At 43.9% G+C, this 21,534-nt stretch overlaps 1 protein-coding gene and 1 long non-coding RNA gene across 3 annotated transcripts in view; one reads left to right on the top strand and one right to left on the bottom strand.

Moving 5' to 3' along the window:
* Positions 1–13,001: 13,001 nt before the first annotated feature.
* Positions 13,002–17,079, bottom strand: LOC310676017. The gene is made up of 2 exons (XR_014510356.1): positions 16,091–17,079; positions 13,002–15,538 (listed from the first exon to the last, which is right to left on the bottom strand). It is a non-coding gene; the product is annotated as an uncharacterized lncRNA (long non-coding RNA).
* A 104-nt stretch (positions 17,080–17,183) lies between these two features.
* Positions 17,184–21,534, top strand: part of UBL3 (ubiquitin like 3) — a 39,762-nt gene continuing 35,411 nt past the window's right edge. The window contains exon 1 of one of the 2 annotated variants that reach the window (XM_083437254.1): positions 17,184–18,624. In XM_083437254.1, coding sequence (XP_083293380.1) covers positions 18,598–18,624 — 27 coding nt within the window. In that variant the 5' untranslated portion in view covers positions 17,184–18,597. The remainder of the gene's footprint in view (positions 18,625–21,534) is intronic. The other variant, XM_083437253.1, reaches the window with a different exon arrangement.

Raw genomic sequence — 21,534 nt, 5'->3', positions numbered from 1 at the left:
GATGCAAAATCACATGCATTGAACAGATGAACAGAAGAAGAGCTCTGCTGGATCAGGTGAATGGCCCATCTAGTTCAGCACCCTCTTCTCACAGTGGCCACAAGAGTAGGGTTACCAGACACCCCCATTTCCCGGGGACAGTCCCCGGATTTGCAAATATGTCCCCAGACAAATTTCTTCCCCAGAATGTCCCCAGATTTCATTAAATATCCCTGGGAAATGTGGGGCCATTCTAGTTCATTTGCTCATGTACAGTAATTAACAGTTACTAAGTGGGGGGGCAGATAATCGATCACAAGGCACACACCATTTGAATGTTAATGCCCATCAACAGGGGGGGCAACAACCCCTCAAATATTTTATTGGAGGGGCTGAAGGGACCTCTGCCTCTAGGAATTGGCTTCTATGACTTGTGAACTGTTGGTTTCTGTGTTGCCACTGGGCAGTGCTTGGAGTCACAAGACTCTGTTTACATTCCAGAGATTCCATACTGTTGGAAGTCTCAGGGTAGACGGGAGACGGATGTGATGTTTAGTGGTTTCCTGTTCCTTTGTTTCAGTTGCTCTCTGCTTTCACAGAGAGAGCATGTATATTTCTTTTCTGTCTGCGTAGCTAGAATAAAGCATAGTGATGTAGCTCATAAATCTCGTCACTTCTGCTGCTTTGAAACTCTGCGTAATGGGGAAACGTGCTTGGAGCCTCATCAAAGGCTCAGGTCGTTAATCACGCCGGAGGGCGATTCTGGAGGATGAGCTTTTCCCAGCTCGGTCGTAGCGAAAGTCCGACATGAACAACTTGGTTTGTGCAAGAACCAGGTTACAAATGTATGTGGCAGTAGGGGCAGTTGTATCCAACCCATGTGCCACTAGGAAGCCTGGATTGTGCTGAGAAGCTAAGCTAAAACATTGGACAGTTGACAGTTCCCAGAGCAGGGCTGCCCCATGAAACATTGGTGTGTTTTCCACCCCCACTTGCCAATATATGAATAATGACATTATTCCAAGGGAATGGTGCTTCAAATTCTTTGATGTAGCCAGCATTGTCATTGCCCACAAAAGATTGGCCATTCCAAGTGATTGGGCAGAGGGGATGTCTTAAGCTGGCATCAGAAAATCATTCATGAGGGAGACGGCCATATCTCTGTAGGGAAGGAGTTCCCCAGGCAAGGTGCCACCTCAGAGAACACGCTATCCTGTGTTGTCGCAAAGGCTGTAGCCATTGGTGGAACCATGCAGAGGGCCTTTTCCGTAGATCTCAAGACCCAGGCAAGCAAATGTAGGGAGAGGTGCTCCCTCAAGTACTGCTGATGAACAAAATACATGTATTTCTGTGAGTCGTGTCTCCAACTTTAATCCAGAACAAAAATGTGTGCCTTGTCAATCACTTGAAAAACATTGCAGCTTGGGATAACTGGCATAGTAAAACCTAATACACATATACACTGCGCAAAGCTTAATATAAAATTGCATGATGTAAAGATTTAGGCTTTAAAAAATGCACTGCAGAATAGTTTAACATAAGGTTACCAGACGTCCCCGTTTCCTGGACAGTCCCCAGATTTACAAATCAGCCCCCTGACAAAATCCATTCATTCCGACTGAAGTTGAAAAGTGTCCCCGGATTCATTGAAAAAAAAATCTGGTAACCTTACACAAGAGTGCATTATGGCTGTGTTCATATTAGCAGCTTAAAACACAGTGGGATTGTCCCGTCCCCCTGCCATGGCATTTAAAAGTTGCATTTCCCTGTTGCTGAGCACACCACACATGGGGCAGGGATGCCTCCACCCAATGCACATTATCTGTCTGGATCCCCTGCATTCCTATCCACGAAGTTGTTGTCTGCACATGCGCAATGGGTGTCTCAAATGTACGCACCTCCGCTTAACTGCATAGGGAATGTAGCTCATGTTTTCAGATCAGATGGAAAACACATCAAACAGCAGGATTTTTTTCCCCTCAAGGAACTACAGGATATATATAGACAGTGGCTAACACCAGTGTTGGCCACACACTGGGTCCAGAATAAATGGCAATGTGCGCACAGTTTTATAAGCAAGCTGTGAGACAAGATCCATTTTCAAAATGCTTCTTTAAATCAAAGTTGCACAGTGCAGCCCCTCTTTCTTTCTTTTTTGTTAAATGGACAAGGATAATTTAAAAAAACAAAAACAGATAACCAGGAGCTATACTCATGTTTACAAAGAACATGAAGCGTATTAGCTAGCCAGCATTAGAATCAGGCTGTGGGAGGTGGAAGGCATTGCTGTACTTAATTTATGTTTGCTTTTAGACTGATACTACCATGCAGTGAACCAGACAATGTCTAGTGTTCATTAATCAGGAACCCTTTTGTCTATTTAAGAGGCTTACACAGATGAGCTATATATGTAATTTCCAGAGATACAGTTGGCACACATTTTATCCCTCAAAAGCTTATTTTCTTCCCACAACAGCTGGGGGGAGCTGATCTAAAAGGGATGCAAAATCGGAACATTTTCCCCTTAATTCCTTGGGTAAAATAGGTGATGCAGCTCACATCATTTGTTGTGTGTTTCAGGCAATCGGAAGAAAACTGTTCAGGAGGTTCAGGTTTCTAGCATTTGCAGAACTTGTGAGATGAGTCAAAATGTACAAGCACTCTACTTCTCATTTTTAAAAAGTGAGAAATTACCCTGCTCCCTCCTTTCTGTGTTTTACTTTTTGCTTCCTGAAACATCCAGAAAAATCCCTGTGGATGCTTGTGACCAGGTGTGTGCTAGAAGTCTACCAGCAACCACAAGAAGCATAGCTTCTTTGAAATGCCAGAGCCACTGTAATCCTGGGTGCAGACAGACAAGTTTGCATAAAGTCGACGTTGGCCGCGAGCATCATGTCACGTGGCAAACTGAGTAAAGAGGGTGATGCGGTCTTGTTCTATCCCCTTCTATTGCATAAGACACCCACTCCTGCAACCTCTCTCTCACACACTGTAGAGTAAGAGCCAAGGGCATTTGCTCCCAATTAAACTGAAAATCTGCAATCCTGTGTGCACTAATCTGGGATGAAAACACGGTTAGTTATGCATGCAAGTGAGCATGCGCAGGATCTGTCAGCGCCCCCTGAGCACACTAACCTGTGAATAAGCCCTCACTGAACACCCTGGTAAATACTTCTAGATAAATGTGCTTAAAATGGCCTGTTTTTCCTTTGAAAAATGCAAATGGCTAAATGAATAAATATCTGAATGCTAAATGAACAGGGGCCAATACAAATCTGTCCTGTGTGTCATTCTAATACTTAACTCATTTTATTTTAAAACTCTGTCCATCCCAATCTCTAGGAGTTGGGATGAGTCATGCCAGTTTAAAAGCATGACACAATTAAAAGATGCTATAACTAAATATTTTTTTAAAAAATGAAATGGTACATTTAAACCATTTCTGCCCAAGCCTAACTATTAATGCTAGCTGTTTACAAGTCCAGGGACAAATACAACACCTTTCTAAAAATTTGGTTATGATTTCTAAATAGCAGACCTTCACACTATCCCAACTTATTATCCAAATCCCTGGATTACTCAAAGTCCTTTGTCATTGAAAATGCATGTCCACATGGCTGTTTGGAAGGAAGAGTGTGGATTCAGCACACATTTCAAACCTCTGCAGTCCATACCCACCTGCATTATTATCCTGTCTGCAGCTTGCAAGACAGCAGGCATCCTCTAAGTCTAAGCCTACAGGAAGAGATGCCTGCTTTTGAGACACCCATTTTGTATCTTCCTGCATTTTCAGTTGTGCACGCTGCTGGAATTTACTAACGCATCCTGATGAACTGTGCCAGAGACAGGGAACCCCTTTCAACCCAAGGACCACATTCACTTCTGCAAAACTTGGTGGGGCCAACATGCCACCGGCGAATAGCACCAGAGGCAGAAACCGGCAGAACAACAAATGTACATTTTACCTTTGTGCAATGGGCCACTTTCTACACATAATCAACCTCATCCCACCCTGTCCTCCATCCAGGAAAGAAAGGTGCATGATCAGAGTTCAAATACACATTTGTGCAAGGCGAAAACACCTGGGATATGTGTGGGAAGAATTCTGAAGGCCAGAGTGGGAGACCTGACAGGTTGCATTCGTCCCCCAGGCCTGAGGTTCCCCACTCATGATCTTTAATGTATCTGTTCTATAGTTATATGCCTTCTTCTTCTTCTTCTTCTTCTTCTTCTTCTCCTCCCTTTTCCTCCGATCTCTCGCCTCATTGCACCTACTTGGCTAAATGAGCCCATATCAAATCATTTCATTCATCCTGCCTTTCTGTAACGATGTACCAGTCAGGGTGAATCACTGCTACTTCAAATGAACTAAAACAAGTTCATGGACCATTTCAGAGGCTTCAGTGCTACTGGCTAGTTTTCTAGATCCCTATCCATGCATTCTGCACACAACACGTTCCACTGTATGTCCTGAGCACACGCAGCCCAAGGAGGACAAATGGACAGTAGTTTAATTCTTTATTGACGAAGCATGAATTTACAGCAACTTCGGAGGTGCACTAAACACACACGCACACTCTTCTGATGGCTAGGTAGCTGGTGCCCCTCCCTAGGCGTGCCCTCCAAGCTGGACTGTTGGAGCAATGGCCCACACCCAACCTTACGTACCTGTCAGGGCTGGAGTCAGACACAGGTCAGCAAGAAAGGAAGCTAATCTCTGATGCCAGTAAAGTTAACTCTTCATTCAAGGGAACAAAATGCAACTCTGCCTAGTGGCCTCCACAACCCTTCCCAGTAGGTCTTGCCCCTATGGAGCAGTTGCCAGGACTGAAGGTCTCTGCCTTCCACTCTTTCTATGGCTCCGCCTCTCCTGGATATTTCCCAAGCAGCCTCAAACTACATCTGTGCACCTCTGGTCTCTGTTCTGCCCTCCTTGTTATTCTGCATGTTCTTGGAAAGTAGGGAAGAGGGGAGCTTGTCATAGCAGGAGAGGGAGACTCCTGGGATTCTTCAACAGCCTCTGGACACCCCTCCTCTGCTACAGCTTCAGAGTCTGAAATGCTCCATGTCACAGGCTCTTCCTGCTCACTAAACACTGTTGCCCCTTCAGCTGCTGACATCTCCTCCCAATTTTCTCTCTCTTACCACTCCTCTGTGTCCCACCACCAATCTCCTGCCTCAGAGCCTTGGGGGTTTCCCTTGGGGGTTCCCTGGCCGGCCACCGCTCCTCTTCATCCAACCAGTCCCAGCCAGCCCCCTGGTCTGAGGCACCATTTCTCCCTCTGCTCCTTGCACACCCTGTCCTTCCTCCCACATTTCCAACTGCTCAGACCCCTCCCCATCCTCTAGCTCTGGCTCCTGCCTCAGGGGAGGCACAAAACCTCATAAATCGCTCCTGGATCAGCCCCTGGCCCAACTACCTATTCCACCCACTCCTCAATGAGCCCTGCCAGTCCCCGACACTGCATAAGGCTGCAATCCTATGTACGCTTCCTTTCTATAAGACCCGCTGAATGCAACAGGACTAACCCCTGAGTGAATGTGGATATGGTTGCACTCTTAAATATGGAGATGTTTTATCCAGGAAGCAATGCAACAACCCTGGAAGGCTCCCTGCGCAGAATCCGCAATTATCTCCCGGAGTCGCGGCATTGTGCGCAGAAGGCAGGTAGAAGTTGCTTGTGCGATGGTGGTCCTTTTGTGAAATGTGACAGCTAACTCCCTAATTAATCTTGGAAATGTCAGAGCCAGCTGGAAGTAATCAGGCCTGACAGTTCAAGGGCTAATTAACTCCAACCCCACATCTCTTGCATAGCTTCATCCGCACTTCTGAGGCCATGCGTTATTTCCCCCCGTTTTTGCTACATGACTCCGCTTGTGTTTCAAGTTCACACGCAGACACAGATACACCGTGTCTGTTTGTATGGAAAGAGTGACAATGTTTATAGGAAGTGCTGTTGGGTAGAGTCATGGCGTGTTGCTGGTGGCAGTCATAAGAATTCCCTCGGCAGAGCCTGACTTGAAGGGAAAACAAAATAAGGTATGGTAAGCTCGGAGCAGGTCCAGAGGGAGCAGCTTGAAGCTGGCGGCTGTTGTTGATTATCTGATGGAGGCAGTTTGTTCTAGGCATCAATAGGTGGAAAGCATCATAGCTGTATGAACGGCCTCTAAGTCTCCAACTTAGGCCATTCAGCATGAATTAGCATCAGTGCATCTCATATAAGAGAGGTCCACCAGTAGAGTTGGGGTGGAGCTTCACACAGGTTTTTGCTCATTTACAGAAAGCAACTTCTGACTTAGCAGTTCAAAGCTTTTCGGGTCTCGCTTTTGAAAACCGAGTCAAGAAGGATGCTTTTCAAAGGGACTGTCAGGACAGCCTGCCCAAACTCCCACCTATCAGCCCATCTGTAGTTTTGCATGCGCCTACAGGGCTCCTTGTGACAACCACACTCGGTAGAGCATAAGGCTCTTGATCTCAGGGTCATTGGTTTGAACCCCACTTGGGCAAAAGATTCCCGCATTGCAGGGGGTTGTACTTGATGACCCTTGTGGTCCCTTTCAGCTCTACAATTCTACAATGCTATGATTCTAAGTGCCTTTGCTCTGTCATATTTTTAGGACCCACCCTATTTTTGTGGCTGTAAGCTGTTTTAAACTGTGTCCAATGTTGCATTTTTTATTGTTGTAACCTGCCCTGGGAACTGAGGGAGAAGGGAAGGTAATTCATCATATAAATAAATAAAATAATTTTGATGGTGGCATCCAAATCTTAAATCTTCATGTTAAGGCAATAATGTTAAACACAGGCGTGTTTAGTGTGTCTTTGTTGTCATAATTTTAACACATTTAATGAGCAGTATTAATATTTGACAATGAGGGGGACGGGAAGAAATTAATTGGAATAATAGAGATAGAGATAGACATAGATTGCAAAACAAATTCAAGTCAGAAGTTTCTTTAAAGACTCTCCCCCTCCCCCAGGAAATGGATAGTTTCAGTTCTCTTTTAGATTTGACAGCTTTAGGGAACAGCCACAAAATAATACAGTTGTTAGAAACCAGGAGTCCTGTTTTTATGCAAGGTTACTTTGACACAGAACTGGCTACACAAATAGTTTGGATAATAATTGGGAGTCGGGGATAATGGAAGATTCATTGCTTATGAATATGGCACATGTACGCTGGGAGAGGTAGAGTGAATGATGTCACCAGTTTCCTTGGTGATCCTTTGTGTTTTCCATTTCTTTTCACTTGCTGCTTTCCTTGACCTGACAATTCACACTTCGTTAATGAATGTTACTTACCTTGCACAGTCCCCTTAGCTATTTTGTGATTACAGAACCAAAATCTATTTACAGGAGCATCACAAATAATGCCTCTGGGTTTTCATTTGAACCAAGAACTCTCATGGATGGGCTAGCTCTGCAAAGACAAGATTCGCCTAATTAATGTTGCAGGAGGGGCTGTGCATTCATAGCAAAATGCACCCCTGTCAAATGGTCTGCAACATCAGGCAGGTTGTTTAATATATCGGGTACAAATGTAAAAACATACTTGAGAAATGTTCGTATTTCGGTTGTTAAAATGATACTGAAATCTGGGCTCAGATGTAATCAGGGGTGATTTCTTTTTTAAGCCCTAAGGAGAAAAAGAAGTAATCCTAGGGTTTGTCTGCATTACTGGCCTTCCTCCTGTGCATTAATGACCACTAATTTAATGAGCTTTTTCTTTACATCTGGCGTTTGCATGACACACTGCTGGAAATGGATGGAGGCTTTCAGCTGCAATGCTAGAAGCTACTCTGGGTTGAGGAGAGGCTGTTGCCAACATTTCATTCTTTGCTGTCAGGAACACGTCATTTCAGTATTGTGCAAGTGACAGCTGACCAATTTTATCCTGATAGATGTTGAGGGCTGGGGAGACTTGACCTGGAAGCAAAGATGGCCCATTTTGATAGTTGAGGATGAAGATTCAAATGGCATCTTCCAACTGATGGCAATTAAAAAACACAATGAACTATATAACCAGGTAATTTAGTCCCTTGGTGGTGAGACCTCTGAACCTTTTTCTTCCTTTCCCCCCACTCCTTATTAAACAATAATTTATATCCCACCTTTCTGGGGCCAACAGGCTCTGTGAGGCAGCTATTCACCAATAATATAGACGATCGTTAAAATATATTATGGGGGGAGGGGAGTGAGTCAACCAAAACTAGATTTGCATATCATCTTGCAGGTCCAGTTTGGGGGTGGAAAACCTGTAGAAAGGGAAAGATTAAGATGCTCCCCAGCTTACACATTGGTCTCCAATTGAAAATCTCCACTTGGGTGGGTCTTTTAAGTAGAAAATAAAAATGGGGGGGGGGGGGAATATGATAAAAATCTCACATAGTTTGAGCCTAAGGGACCAGCCAGTCTATAAGGAAGTGGTTTGTCCCTGCTTATTAGCTTTAAAAGAAAAAAGAAAGAAAAAGAATCAGAGTTTCCACAATAGGACTATTCTAAGATGACTATTTTAATACACCATTAATTTCCTTTCTTTCCTGGAAGGTTGCAGATTTTGCACATCCTGTGTGAAGTGAGGTAAGAAAAACAGTGCTATATGTGTCGTTTTGTTGTTACTGATGAAAGCTACTGATTACTCAGCCCAGAGAAGAGTTTACTAGACAGTAGTAGTTCACTTTTTGCTGGGAAGGATTCAAAAGTCATTGAAACACACCTTTGGAAGAACAGGGCCACTTTGCATAAGCATTCATAGAAACCAGCTCTAGCTTGATGTCTGGTCCCCCAAAGCCTTTTTGCCGTTAAAACAGAGTGAAAAAAAGAGATGATTTGTGAGCTTTATTCTCTAATTGTTCTGCCAAAGCATTCGGCAGGGTTTCAAGTCCTTGACTGTGCTAGGAGCCTCCACAGCTTCTCTGAACAATAAAGGGCAGCATACAGATTGTGGCCCAGAAACAGCAAACTTTGATCTGTAAAACCTGAGCGGATTTTTTAAACATTCAATATCAATTAAAAATATTCATAAGTAGTAGTTGAATCTTCATTCGTTATGCGTTGAGCATGGAGTCTGGGAATTGGTGAGAGGGATTATCAGAGAGATTAGCATCTCATATTATGAGCAACATAAACATCAAACGTTTAATAATGAAACAGTCTGAAATATAACTGTACAAGCAATTAGCAATTAATTGCATACGTAATTAGCTCTTTTTTTAAAAAAAAGAAGCTTACCTATTGCCAGAAAACAAATAAAAGTGTTTCTGCTTTGCCTGTTTTTCTTTGAAAGAAGAGGTGACCACACTACAGTTTCTCGGCATAGAATTGGATGGGCAAATAAAACATTCCCTGATGCCTAAAATGAGTAGAATGGCTATTTATGCATCAGCCAAAAAAAAAAGAAAGAGGGAAATGCGTCCCCAGAGGAGGACAAAGAAGAAAACAGATTAGAATAAAATTTATGTATGATAATTTACATGTGCAGATGCAAACTTAGAAAAATTACTATAACGAGAAATACATTGGCTCCATGTTAGTCCAACTCAGAGCAGATCTACTGAAATTAATGGACATGATGGGTAATTGGATATATTAATTTCAGTGGTTCTAACTTCATTGGATACAACCCAGTACATCTCACCATAGGGTGGAGGTCTGAGACCCAAGTCACGTGCTCCTATTCAGTCTGCAGTCCATATGCCATCTGTTGATGGACAACCTCAAGGCCTCTCCTGCTCTCCTCTCTTAAAGTTCTTTAAACCGGCTGAAGACCAGACCACCCTTCCAACAGAGAGATCTGAATGCTTAAAAATAATGTGTGCACATTATGAAGCTAGCTGGAGTTCAGCTGCTTAATATGAGCTGTGAGAGCATTAATCTTCTGGAGAGGAGGAGGAAGTTCAAGCAGTAAAGCAGAGCTTGCTCAAATGGTCCCTTAAAATCCCAGATGAAGAGGTAAACATCTGCTAATGGGTTTTTTAAAAGAAGGGTAAATCATTAATAATACTTGGAGACTGCCACCAATAAAAATCCTAGCAGAACAAAAAAGGTCAGTGCCTATAAATTATTATTGTTGTTTTGTTATCATCATCACACATTAAGAACGATGTTGTCAGACTCAACACAGCTTTAAGGAGAGTCAAAAATACAATACCTGCTGCAAAAGAGCTATTTTGAAACAGATGCACAGATCATTCTAATGGAGGCAACAAAGTTCTCCCCACTCAGGCCAAACTCCAAGTGACTTACCATCAGGGAGTGGAGGGGAAAATTCAGTTCAGTTTTCATCGAATGGCAAACCTACCTATTTTACACTTCCAGAAACAATACAAGAATGAAACACAGTAATACTTATCATTATTTAATAAATCCAGATCTGTAGACCTGCTATTTACGTATGGCATTTCCACAAGAGACCATTTGTTTGTTTGTTTGCTTTGCCCTGGGCACTGAATTTTAAGTGAAACATTGGTTTATCTTTTCATTATGACAGATTGGGCAACAGAACAGTCTATGAAGTTGCTTTGCTGCTGAAATCAAGAGAGTGGAAAAGAGGTCTAATAATGACAATTTGTTGATGTATTTTACCTGTTCAGTTTCAGGGTATATTCAGACACAAATCTTTTTCCATTAGTTTTCCAGGTTTTCTTCTTAGGGGGTGTTAAAAGAAGATAGCAAAAGGTTATATATTTATTACTGCCAAGGAGGGGAAGAGGGATTTTTCAGCCTTAAGTGCCAAAAAAATTAATCACCCTTGGGAGCTATGTATTTTGCTGTGTGGGATTTGTGGGTGCTAGTTGCTGTTCTGCCTCAAGCCAGAAAAAATGCCTAGGGTCCTATTTCCCCCTCTTTGCAATCAGGATGTTATCCAGATTTAGGTAGGTAGCCGTGTTGGTCTGACGTAGTAGAAATATATAAAAATAAATTTAAAAATTGTCCAGTAGCACCTTAGAGACCAACTAAGTTTGTTCTTGGTATGAGCTTTTGTGTGCGTGCACACTTCTTCAGATACACTGAAACAGAAGTCACCAGACCTTTATATATAGTGAGAGGGTGGGGAGGGGTATTACTCAGAAGGGGGTGGGAATGGGTGATTGGCTGATAGGTGTGGTAAACCTGTTGACGACTGTTAACGACTGCAGTTGGTCTTACAGGAAAAAGCAAGGGATGAGATGGCCAAAAATAGCTTTATCATGTATAATGAGATAAGAACCCAATGTCTCTATTCAGACCAGGCCTCTCCATGGTTTTAAGTTTGGTAATAAGTTGTAATTCAGCAACTTCTCTTTCCAGGCTATTTCTGAAATTCTTTTGTAATATGGCAGCTACTCTGAGATCTTGTATAGATCCTGAGAGATTGAAGTGTTCTCTTACTGGTTTCTCTGTCTTGTGATTCCTGATGTCAGATGTTATCCAGATAAATAAATGAGCAGCTCCTCAACTTAGAGGAAAGGGCCAGGCCTACTGTTGGACAGCGTGAGGTGGAAACCTCAGGTGACCAATGTGACAGCCCCTCACGTCCCTCTTGAGCATCCTAAGTGAGTGATGAGTGCAAGGCACCACTGTTTGGCAGTGGGGAGCGGTGGAGAACACACCATTTGTTGCTTTGCCTCAGGTAGCAAAACGTCACGGGCCCAGCGGCATTAGCAGGACAGCATCTGTGTGCACCCCACGCTGCCCTCAAGGTGGCTTAGATCCCTCTTCTCCACATTCCCCTCACTTTGTGCTACTGGTGGGTGGCACAGCAGTTTCGGTTTATGCTAAGAAGGGTGCAGGGTAGAGGGAGTCCTTGGATTTCCCCCCCCCCCATGCATGTAATGCATCTTCGGTGCCTGGGTCCCCAGCCATGACAGATGTAGTGCCCATTTGCAGGAATGCCCTGTGTCTCCATAGCCCTCTCCCACACCCAGTCTGCTAGGGCAGGAGTCACCAACATGGTGCCCAGGGGCCCTTATGTGCCCACAGAGGACTTCGCTGACTCCTGCAGGGTCCCCTCCTCCTGAAACTAAGCCTGGAAGAAGCATTTTGTTGCAGCCAATTGAATATTCTATTCTATTCACAGGCCTCCTGCGCAAGGGACTAGGCACTTGCTGCTTCTTCCTGTAGGTAGCGGCAGGGAAGGTCTGTTTTTGTGTTGGTTAGGGTGCTAGGATTTTTGCACCTCCAATCACGTCAGTTGCAAATAGTTGCAATTTACTATTTGCAGCATTTCCCTTGTCGGGATTTTTTGTTTGTGTGCCTTTTTGCGAGATAGCTGCAAGGGTAGCGCAGAGTGGCTAACAAATAGGTTGTCAAACAGAGGAACCATACAAACACAGCAAAGTTAGCAAAACACAGGATTTGCGTTATCGCTGAAGAAAACATGTGCAGACTAATAATCAAAGGGAATCCAACCCAGGCATTTGGCACAGGAAAATATTTATGCTGGTTTGTGTGGGAGGATCCTCTGCGACATTCAGATATACTATCAGCGAGAAAAGAATGCTGACATAGGCGGGTGTGCACAGAATTGATCTTTTGTTTAATTTTGAATCAACACGGCTCATAATTAAGCTTCACGAATAAATTTTAGAGATGGGCTGCTGCTAGTAAGAGCTATTAGAAATCCCAGCCAGCTCAAATATTGTTATTAAGAAACAGACAAGTAGATATTGCAGCAGCCTCTATTAACTGCTTGTTGACTTCGAGGCAATCAGATGACGTTTCCCTCTTTCTTTTTTTAACGCTTCCTGTGGGGCTTAGGGATGTGTTTATGTACACATAAAACTACTACACCCATAAGCACAACCCAGAATGAAAATCTGATTTATGGGATTTTCCTATTGCATCAATGCCGGTATCTTCAAGGGGGGGGGGGGGGAATCTACCAGAATAATTAGAGCATGGTAGTTATGATTGTTTAGTTATAGATTCTTCTATCAAACAAATGTATGTTTGTGTGACTGCTCTCCACATCCCATGCTAATCTTCCCCTTTGCTGGATTTCTTGCCCTTTAACAAAGCAAAAGGAAAAGAAAGCAGGGTGTTCAGGAAAGCAAAAGGGTTTATTCAGTGTTTCTTATAGTAACACCATTCATCTTGGGAAAGTCTTTGTTGATTGTGCCAACCATCTATAGTAATAAATGTACAGGAATGAAAATGGTGGTGTTCCCATATCCCAGAGAACACTAAACTATTGTCCGGTTAACATGGAGGCCACGGCCTAATAGTTGAAGGAGTTTTTCTGGACAATGGAAAATGGTGTCCATGCGTCATATGACCTCTTTGACCAGTTAAACAGCAGAATTTGTAAATGATTTTCATTCAGCCGGGGTTGTAGGAAGGGTATGAAGGAATATGGAAATCATATCTCCAGTTCCAATATAATATATTTGTGATTCAATTTTTAGTGTGTGTCACTTTCTATCTCGCAAAGGTAAGTCTACAGTGGACACTCCTCCAAAAGAACACTGTCCAAGCCTGAGCAGAAAAAGCTATGCTGGACTTTCAACCGCTGTTGAGGGGAAGAAAACTGTGTCTGCAAAACTTTAATTGAAGCAGAGTTGCCAACCTAGCAGAAGATTGGGAAGGGGGTGATGGCACACACATTACGTGTATGTGACACAGGGATGCCGGGAGGTGCCAGGGAGTGGAGCCAAACATGGCGGCAGTATGGCTTCAGTGGCTGGCGGCTCCTCCTCTCTGGTACTCAGTCTCCACCTCCTCCTCTTTCTGCCGCCACCAGCCCAGGGCTGCTTCCACACTCCTTCCTCTCTGTGGCAAGAGGAGGAGGAGGAATCGTCAGCCACTGAAGCTGTGCCATGTTCAGCGTCACGCTCAACCTTCTCTGCCCCAATTGCTCTCAATGTGGGGCGACTACCCCTCAAATATTTTATTGGGATCTGGGCCCCTTAGTGTTGGTGCCTATGAACTGAGGCCAAAAATAATGGCTTTAATAGGACTACTCTAATGCATGTTGGTTAAAAAAACCACATTGTGTGGTAAAAGGTCAGATGGGCAGATCATATAGCACTGTTTTGCAAGTGCAACTTTGGCAGGGCTAATGCTAGGATAGCACAGTCAAGATCCTATGCTCCCTGGGCAGCAGAGTAAACAGTACCTGTTAAAACAAAAGCTAATGCAGCAATAATAGGAAGTGTTCACGCAGTATTTCTGGAAACTCTGCAGCCTGTTGCTAAGGCCCCCAGATAGCTCAGTTGGTAGAGCATGAGACTCTTAATCTCAAGGTCATGGGTTCGAGCCCCATGTTGGGTGAAAGATTCCTAAATTGCAGGAGGTTGAATGAGATTGATCCTCATGGTCCCTTCCAATTCTACAGTCCTACGATTCTATATAATAAAGTTATACATGTACGGACTGCACCATCCAGCCTCCAAAGGTGGTCAAACAAACAACCAGAGTAGAGAAGAGACTACAGCCCTTTCCACAGTACTAGCTGACACCGTGCTATAATGAAAAGCCAGCAGGGAGAACTCACGGCATCCCAGGAGAAGGTTCTGAGTCCTGCTATGGGAACGGTGCCTTTGTGCGGAGGCGCTGTTTCTATAATGCTGCACACACCACACTCCTGCGTTGCTGTCTCTCTGGCAGTGGTGCAGTTGGGTTATTTGTGACTCTGGATTTAATGGAGCTTCCTCTTTAGACAGCAGTTCACTTGCTTCAAAATGTGATCAGCCAGCCCTGTGCTGAATTTGGAAGTCCTCCAGCTCGGCTAAGCAGGGCCCTGGACCTCTGCCCCGATGTCCTGTCCTGACAGCGCCACTGCCCTCTGAGGAGGACCAATACTTGCAGAGGCAGAGAGGCACATGCATGAGGGACGGATGGAAAAGATAACAGCAAGCGCACAGCAGGTAACGGTGCACAAGGCTTTGTAGCTAATGGGGGGGGGGTCAATGCAACTAGGAACAGGAGGCGTAGATTCAAGTCTCATTTGAGCAGATTTTAATCCTGCTGCCTCAAGGCTTGAGGAGAGCAATAATTGAGGGTCCTGTGTGGAGCTGTAGCTCAGTCGCAAAACCCATAGATCAGAAAGAGGGCTTTTGGAATAGAAAAAGGAGCTCAGAGGATTAGAATGATTAGAATAGTGTGTTTGGCACCATCATTATACAGCTTTTGGTGAATGCTGAAGATACATCTCTTTACTGTGACTTGAGGTGTATATTTTTAGGATCCACCTTCATTTTGCAATTTTAAGTCGCTTTAAACTTTTTTTGTAATATTGTGCAATATTGTATTTTCATGTTAAAGTTGTGTTTTAAATGTTGTAGCTTGCCCTCACAGGCCAGTTGTCTAATTGAGACCAATCTAGTGTAACCCCAGGAATATGGTTTTCTTACTCAGTCCTGGCTCCAGGATTTTGGAGCCCTTGGACAGATCACCCACAGTGGGGACATCCAACCTGGAAGACGTGGGGCATGCAAACTGAGATTTCTCTTAGGCTTCATATGACCCTTTCAGATACTTTGTTGAAATGTGAAAATGGGAGCGCTGTTAGGACAGTGGGCCCTCTGCTGGTCTTGGGTTTGCCATGCCCAACCTTGTCACTGACTGAAGCTTGTTGTCCTGTAGGCAAAGGTAAACAATTCTTTTTAAGATTTTTTTTTAAAGGGGGAGGAAAGGGGCAAGAGAGCTATGGTCTGGCTCTGAGCCATCCCTTCACAACACCCAAGGGAAGTAGCTGTCATTCAAGCCTTACCCCACACCCTCCACTATGAGGAGAATAAAGCTCATCTTAATGCCTGTGAAGTACTTTGAGCACACAAAAGCACAATACAAAATTGCAAATCAGGCATGGGGAGCCTGTGTCCCTTCAGATGGGCTACAACTCTGGGCTTGTTCACAGTAGCATTTACTGTGTGTTTAATGCTCTTTGTCCCTGAAGTTTTTAACCATTGCCCACACGACAGTCTCCACCACTAGCCCCTATCTCACTCCTTTTCAGATCTCCCCTATCCAGGGATAATCCAGATATCGAAAAATACACCCAAAGCCAATCCGCTTTTCCCTTGTCACCAGATGCACTGCTTCGGTGTTTTTCCCAACCGGAGTGTGCCTGGTTAAGGAGAAATCCACATCCCCTACTACTTCCTCTGCTGCTCATTTGCTTTTCAGTACCTATCACACTTAACATCCCTGACCATTGGCCATGCCAGCTGTGGCTGATCAAACTGGAGGCCACAAGATCTGGAAGGTCAAAGGTGCCTGAATCCTGTTGAAAATGGAAAGGACTATTACTAGGTCAAGAAAGGACACTTTGTTCTCCATATACCTTAGTCTGGGTGTGGGATCCAGCTCATTATATATGGCTCTCTCATGGCTATGAATACTCAACTGAAGGCCCTTTCTTTTGTTGACAGTTTCCTCGTTCGGCCAGTTTTTTTCTTTTTCTTTAAGTAGTCACAGCAAGCAAAGTCAAAACCTACGCGTGCAGGACCTTCAAATCTATTAAACGAGGCGATAGTACTAATTTTTGAATGACAAATATTTGCCCTACTTCCTGGATGATCTTGATTTTTAGATCCACACCCAAAAGTAGAACATACTATATTCAGGATGAAGAATGGCCTCGGACTTACCTGCACCTGAAAATTGAGGTGATTTTTATGACACAGGAAGCGATTGGATACCAATCGCGTTATGTCACTTACCAAAAATCAGGGTTCATATCAAATATATCCTTGGCGCGCTTACAGCTATGTAATAATGTCCAGCAGCTTCAGGTGCCCTCCAAAAGGGCCATTTCTAAAAGCAAATATACGAAGATATGTCGGTGTGACGTTTCGTTCCTGCCACTGATTTGTACTTTCGGTGCGTGTGGTGATGACCTTTGCTCCATTTATTTTCAGTTTGGTTTCCGCAGTCGTTGATCCCTCCTTTATAAATGACAGAACCAGTTCCATCTAGAGTCCGGCGACACATTTATTTAAACCTGGCTTAAACTGAAGTAGAGTATGGGGGGTTGGGGCTGGCATATATATTGGGGGGAGACCGCTTCGGGTGCGAGGAGAAAGGGAAAGCGCCAAGTCACGAGCCAGCCGTGCGAAACCCCCTCCTCCAGCAGCGCCACAGGCCCCCTTGCCTCTTCAGCAGCGGGTAGTTCCCCGTCCCCTTAGCAACAGTTGCTGGAGGCGGGGCTGCTATAACAACAAGCAGCTGCCAAAGCGAAAAAGCTCTGCGTCACATCGCCGCTTTTTGTGAGGGGAGGGTGGTGGTGGGGGAGGAGACCCTGGCTGCGCCTTTTCGAACTACAGCTCCCATGAGGCCTCGCGCGCAGCGCCTGCGCGGAGCCGCGCTCTGACGCGACTCCGCAAAAGAACAAGGGGCGGAGCCGGAGTGTGTCTGTGTGTGCGGAGAAGGGGGGGAGTGGGGGATGGGGGCGCTGCCAGGTCCGTCTTTCCCCTGCCGTGTCCCCTTTTCTCAGCTCGGCGCAGACGCCATGTTGGTTTGAAAGGAAGATGACAAGAGGCGGCTGCGGGAGCAGCGGCGGCGGCGGCGGGCGGCGAAGGGTAGCCGAGAGCGGCTCTCTCTGAGGGGCGGGGAGGGGTGGAAAAGAGAAGCCGAACTATTTCGCTCTTCGCCCCTCTTTTCCTCAGAAGCGCCGGCTTCCGAGGGAGGAAAGAGAAGGGCGAGCAGCCCCGCCGCGTCAGCTGAGGGGGGTTTCCGTTAACCGCCTGCTGCCGAGGGAGCCCCTGGAGGACGGCGAGGAAGAGGCGGCGAAGGGTCTGGAGAGAGAGGAGCGGCGGCGGCGGCGATGATGAGGAGAACAGAGACCTGAGGAAGGAGAGGCGGAGGGGGCGGCGAGCGCTGCTGCTGCTGCTAGAAGAGGCGACTGCAGTTTAAATCCCCCCTTGAGCTGCTGCTGCCGCCGCCGCCGCCGCTGCAGTTTGAGGGGGGAGAGTGTCGTTTCTTTTGACGCCCCCCTCCTTTCCCCCCACCTCCGCCCTCCTTCCCCGTTCGGGTTTGTTTGTTTTTTTTGCAAAAAAAGAATAAACGTCTAAAGGGAACCGAGAGGACCGAGAAGAGCCCGCCCCAGTCTCTCCCTCAGCCTTCCTTCACTTGGAGAGAATCGGTGGGTGGAAACGAAAAAAATAAAATAAAAAACCACCCCCAACAACTTCGGCTCCAGGGAAAGAGGAAGGTCGCCTTACTTCTCTCTCTGCTCGGAGTGCCTGCCTGCCTGTCGCTCGTTTTAATGAGGAGGTGACTCGGGCGCAGAACTATCCTCTGAATCATCCTCGTCATTCATTATTGGTCTAGGCTGAAGAGGAAGAGCGAGAGGGGGAAGAGAGAAAAAGCCTGTACACAATTCATGCCCTTGTGTATTTCTTTCTGGTCTACCTGGCACCGCTGGTGTTGGTGTTTGTGCTGCTGACGACAAGGATCTGCTGCCATCTCTGGTTTCCCTGGTGTTTCCGATCGAGCCTTTCAACACCAGTTCCTCTTTGGATTTTGATCCCCTCGATCCACAGTTTCCTTGCCGTAGTTTAGGCGAAAATAAATCTCAGAACTTAACAGACGCACACCAAAGATTGGTTAGCTGGAAGATCGTCTTGGCTGGCTGGCTTTTTTCTAAAAAAGAAATATTATTCTGTACTTTTTGAAACCATCAGGGTAATATCAAGATGTCTAGCAGTGTTCCATCTGATATGGTAAGTTCACGTTGACTTTGTTTTCAGAATTATAGTGGGGAACTGAGGTGCCCTTTTGGAACAAGATAGATATGAGAGTGAGAACCATCTCTGTTGTACTAGAGTGAATTATCAGTTTCATTACTGTATTTGACTTTTTAAAATGTTTTAGATTCTAGCAAGGGAAAAAATGGGATACAACATGAAATGAAACTACTTTTTTAATCAGTGGTTCTGCACTTAAAGCTAGTTTTAAATCCTGCCATTTTCTTTCAACTTCCCTTCATTCTTTTTTACTACTTGGCTGAAATGGGTTAATATTCTTTAACAGTTCCAGAAGGCCATCATTAGACATTGTATCTTGGGGACAAGAGTTCTCTACACTCCAGCACTTCTTATGCCAGGCCCTTTTTTGAATTGATATCGGACACCCTATTTCAGTAAAGTGTCATGCCAGTAACCTATCTGGACTGTTTTGAAATTGAGAGAAAGAGGAAAGAATATAGATTTGAGAGGGGACTGCCTACAATGTATACTAAGAACAAACAAGTCTGGATCTGTGAATTATTTTGAAATGGAGATAAAGTTAACTTGATTGTCCCTTTATGTACTGCATATATGTTTTTTCTTATGCATGAGTGAATTTTCTCATATGTCCTAAATATATATGTCATGCCATTTAAAGATAAACGGTTATGGTTTCTGAGCCCTAATGTGCCATTCATGCTCTGTATATGTGTCTAATTAAGCTTTCAGGGCCACAGTTTATGCTTGGCATTAACATGGTTGTTTTTGGCTCTGCATAACAGGAAAACAGTAATTTGTAACAAAGGCACTACTTTAATAACGTTTATCTGTAGCTTAATAAAGCATTTTGCTCCAAGTAACTTTGGCAAAATATTGGGGAGGGAAAATCACAAACAATATAAAGCATATTGTTGATTCTCATGTGCTAATCCTTTTATTTGATGCTTTTCTTTTGGGCTTGTAGCAGATTCTTAGCTCTGATTGATTTGCTTCTGATATCTGTTCAGCTTCAAAGCATTTTAAAAAATGTATTCAGTAATAAAACAACAATAAAATAATCACTAAAAGCTGTAGCTATGATCCAGTCAAGAAAAAGAACCTTTTAGGCTGCAGTCTAGTACACACTTACCTGGGAGTAATTCTCATTGACATAAATGGCATTTGTTTGACCAGGGACATACACTGATAGATAACATTGGGAAAGTTAAGCATAAGCTTAAATTTAATTTCCATTGAAATCAATGGAACTTATATGTACTTAATGTGGACTGAATGCCATATGGGTTTGCTGATACATCATCGTCAGTAAAATCTAGTTTTGGAACAAACATTAATTCTGTTTTGTTGACTTCAACTGTTTTGTTGACTTCTGCTGAAGGCTCTGAGCTTTTGGTATGGACTTTGTATCTTAATAAATAGGTTGGTGGTCAGTTTGGTCATTGGTATGAGAACAACAAATTGCCTTTTTTAATCTGTTGCACTTCCTGGTTCTCAAACTTAAAAATGCTTTCTGGTTTTTGAAGCAGTTTTTTGGAGGGTTTCGCAACTTTTGTAATTCTTCAGAGATGCACATGCAAGTGTACTTATTTGGAAAGCCAGACTGTAAAATATAGGAAAATTGTTTAGAAAGCGCTTAGAAAGAACCTTTGAAATAGAATACTAATTCAAATATTACTCTCATTACACAAGCTCATATTGAAATTAGAAGTTCAAATGCCACAACTGGAAGTGATTGCTTCTAGGCTTTCTCTTTGAAGCTTGGAAATTTAGTAGTTTACATTTCCGTAGCTTCAGCCAATGAATGGTTGGAATGCAGGTGATAGTCTTTCCCTGTTAGTTGCAGTGGAAAGAAGTGTCATAACCAAGGTTACATCACATTCAGAGAGCTCCTGTCTTATAAAATCTCATTGCTCTTATCATATGAGGAAATGTAAAGCAATTGTTAAAACAGTTTTTGAAACTTACATATTTTCAGGCTTGGGTAAGAGTACAGATATGTGAAATAAAACAGGGAAATTCTTATCATGTATACTAACAGGCCCCCCCCCCCCATATAAAAGGAGGGAAAGCAACTTGAGATCATAAAGGTTATATGGATGACCCAATCAACACATGCACACACATACACATACATGACCATTACAGAACATAGGAAACTGCCTTACACTAAGTCAGACTTGGTCCATCTAGCTTAGTTTTGTCTGCACTGATGGGCAGTAGATTTCAGGCAGGATTCCATCTCAGTGTACCTGGAGATGCTGGGGATTGAACCTGTGACCTTCTGCACATAAAGCAGATGTTTTACCACAGTGCTTTTGTCACTTCCCCATGATGTGATGTCAGAGGTTGTTGTAGGGCACCAAATAAGTTCATCTAATCAAATTGTGGTGGGTGGTGCCTCACACTTCTACTACTCTATCCCCTCATTTAATATGTAATTGCAGTGATGGACTCTTAATAATTTTGCTTAAAAATAAGTGGGCATGGCTTTGGTATGCTGAAATCTTTGATCTTTCTTTTCAGTCATGTTTGACTTCCTCCTTCAACTGCAGTCATTTATTTAGCTAAATATTTCAAAACATTAGTCCTACAGTGATTAACGTAATCCTCTATCATTTACATTTTATTTACATATCGTGATTGCTGTAAACTAAATTCCAGACATACCTATATATGGTGTATGGTGATGTAGCAAGAGGATGTTGATAAAAGATAGGAGCCTAACAAAACTTGAATTGATTCCATTTGAAGTTCCCTGAACTTCATTATTGTGTCTGCACATTTTATACTGAAAGAGAGTTACATTTTCTCAATGGAGACATGTGTCCAACCACTAAAAGGAAGCTGCCAGCACCTTTACCCAAATACCATGCAAATTATGGTTTTATCTGCAGTACTGTGGTG

Source organism: Podarcis tiliguerta (genome assembly GCF_965153285.1).
Source record: "Podarcis tiliguerta genome assembly, chromosome: 4".
Lineage (NCBI taxonomy): Eukaryota > Metazoa > Chordata > Lepidosauria > Squamata > Lacertidae > Podarcis > Podarcis tiliguerta.
The sequence above is the reverse complement of the archived record's forward strand: the minus strand, read 5'-3'. Positions and strand labels throughout refer to the sequence as shown.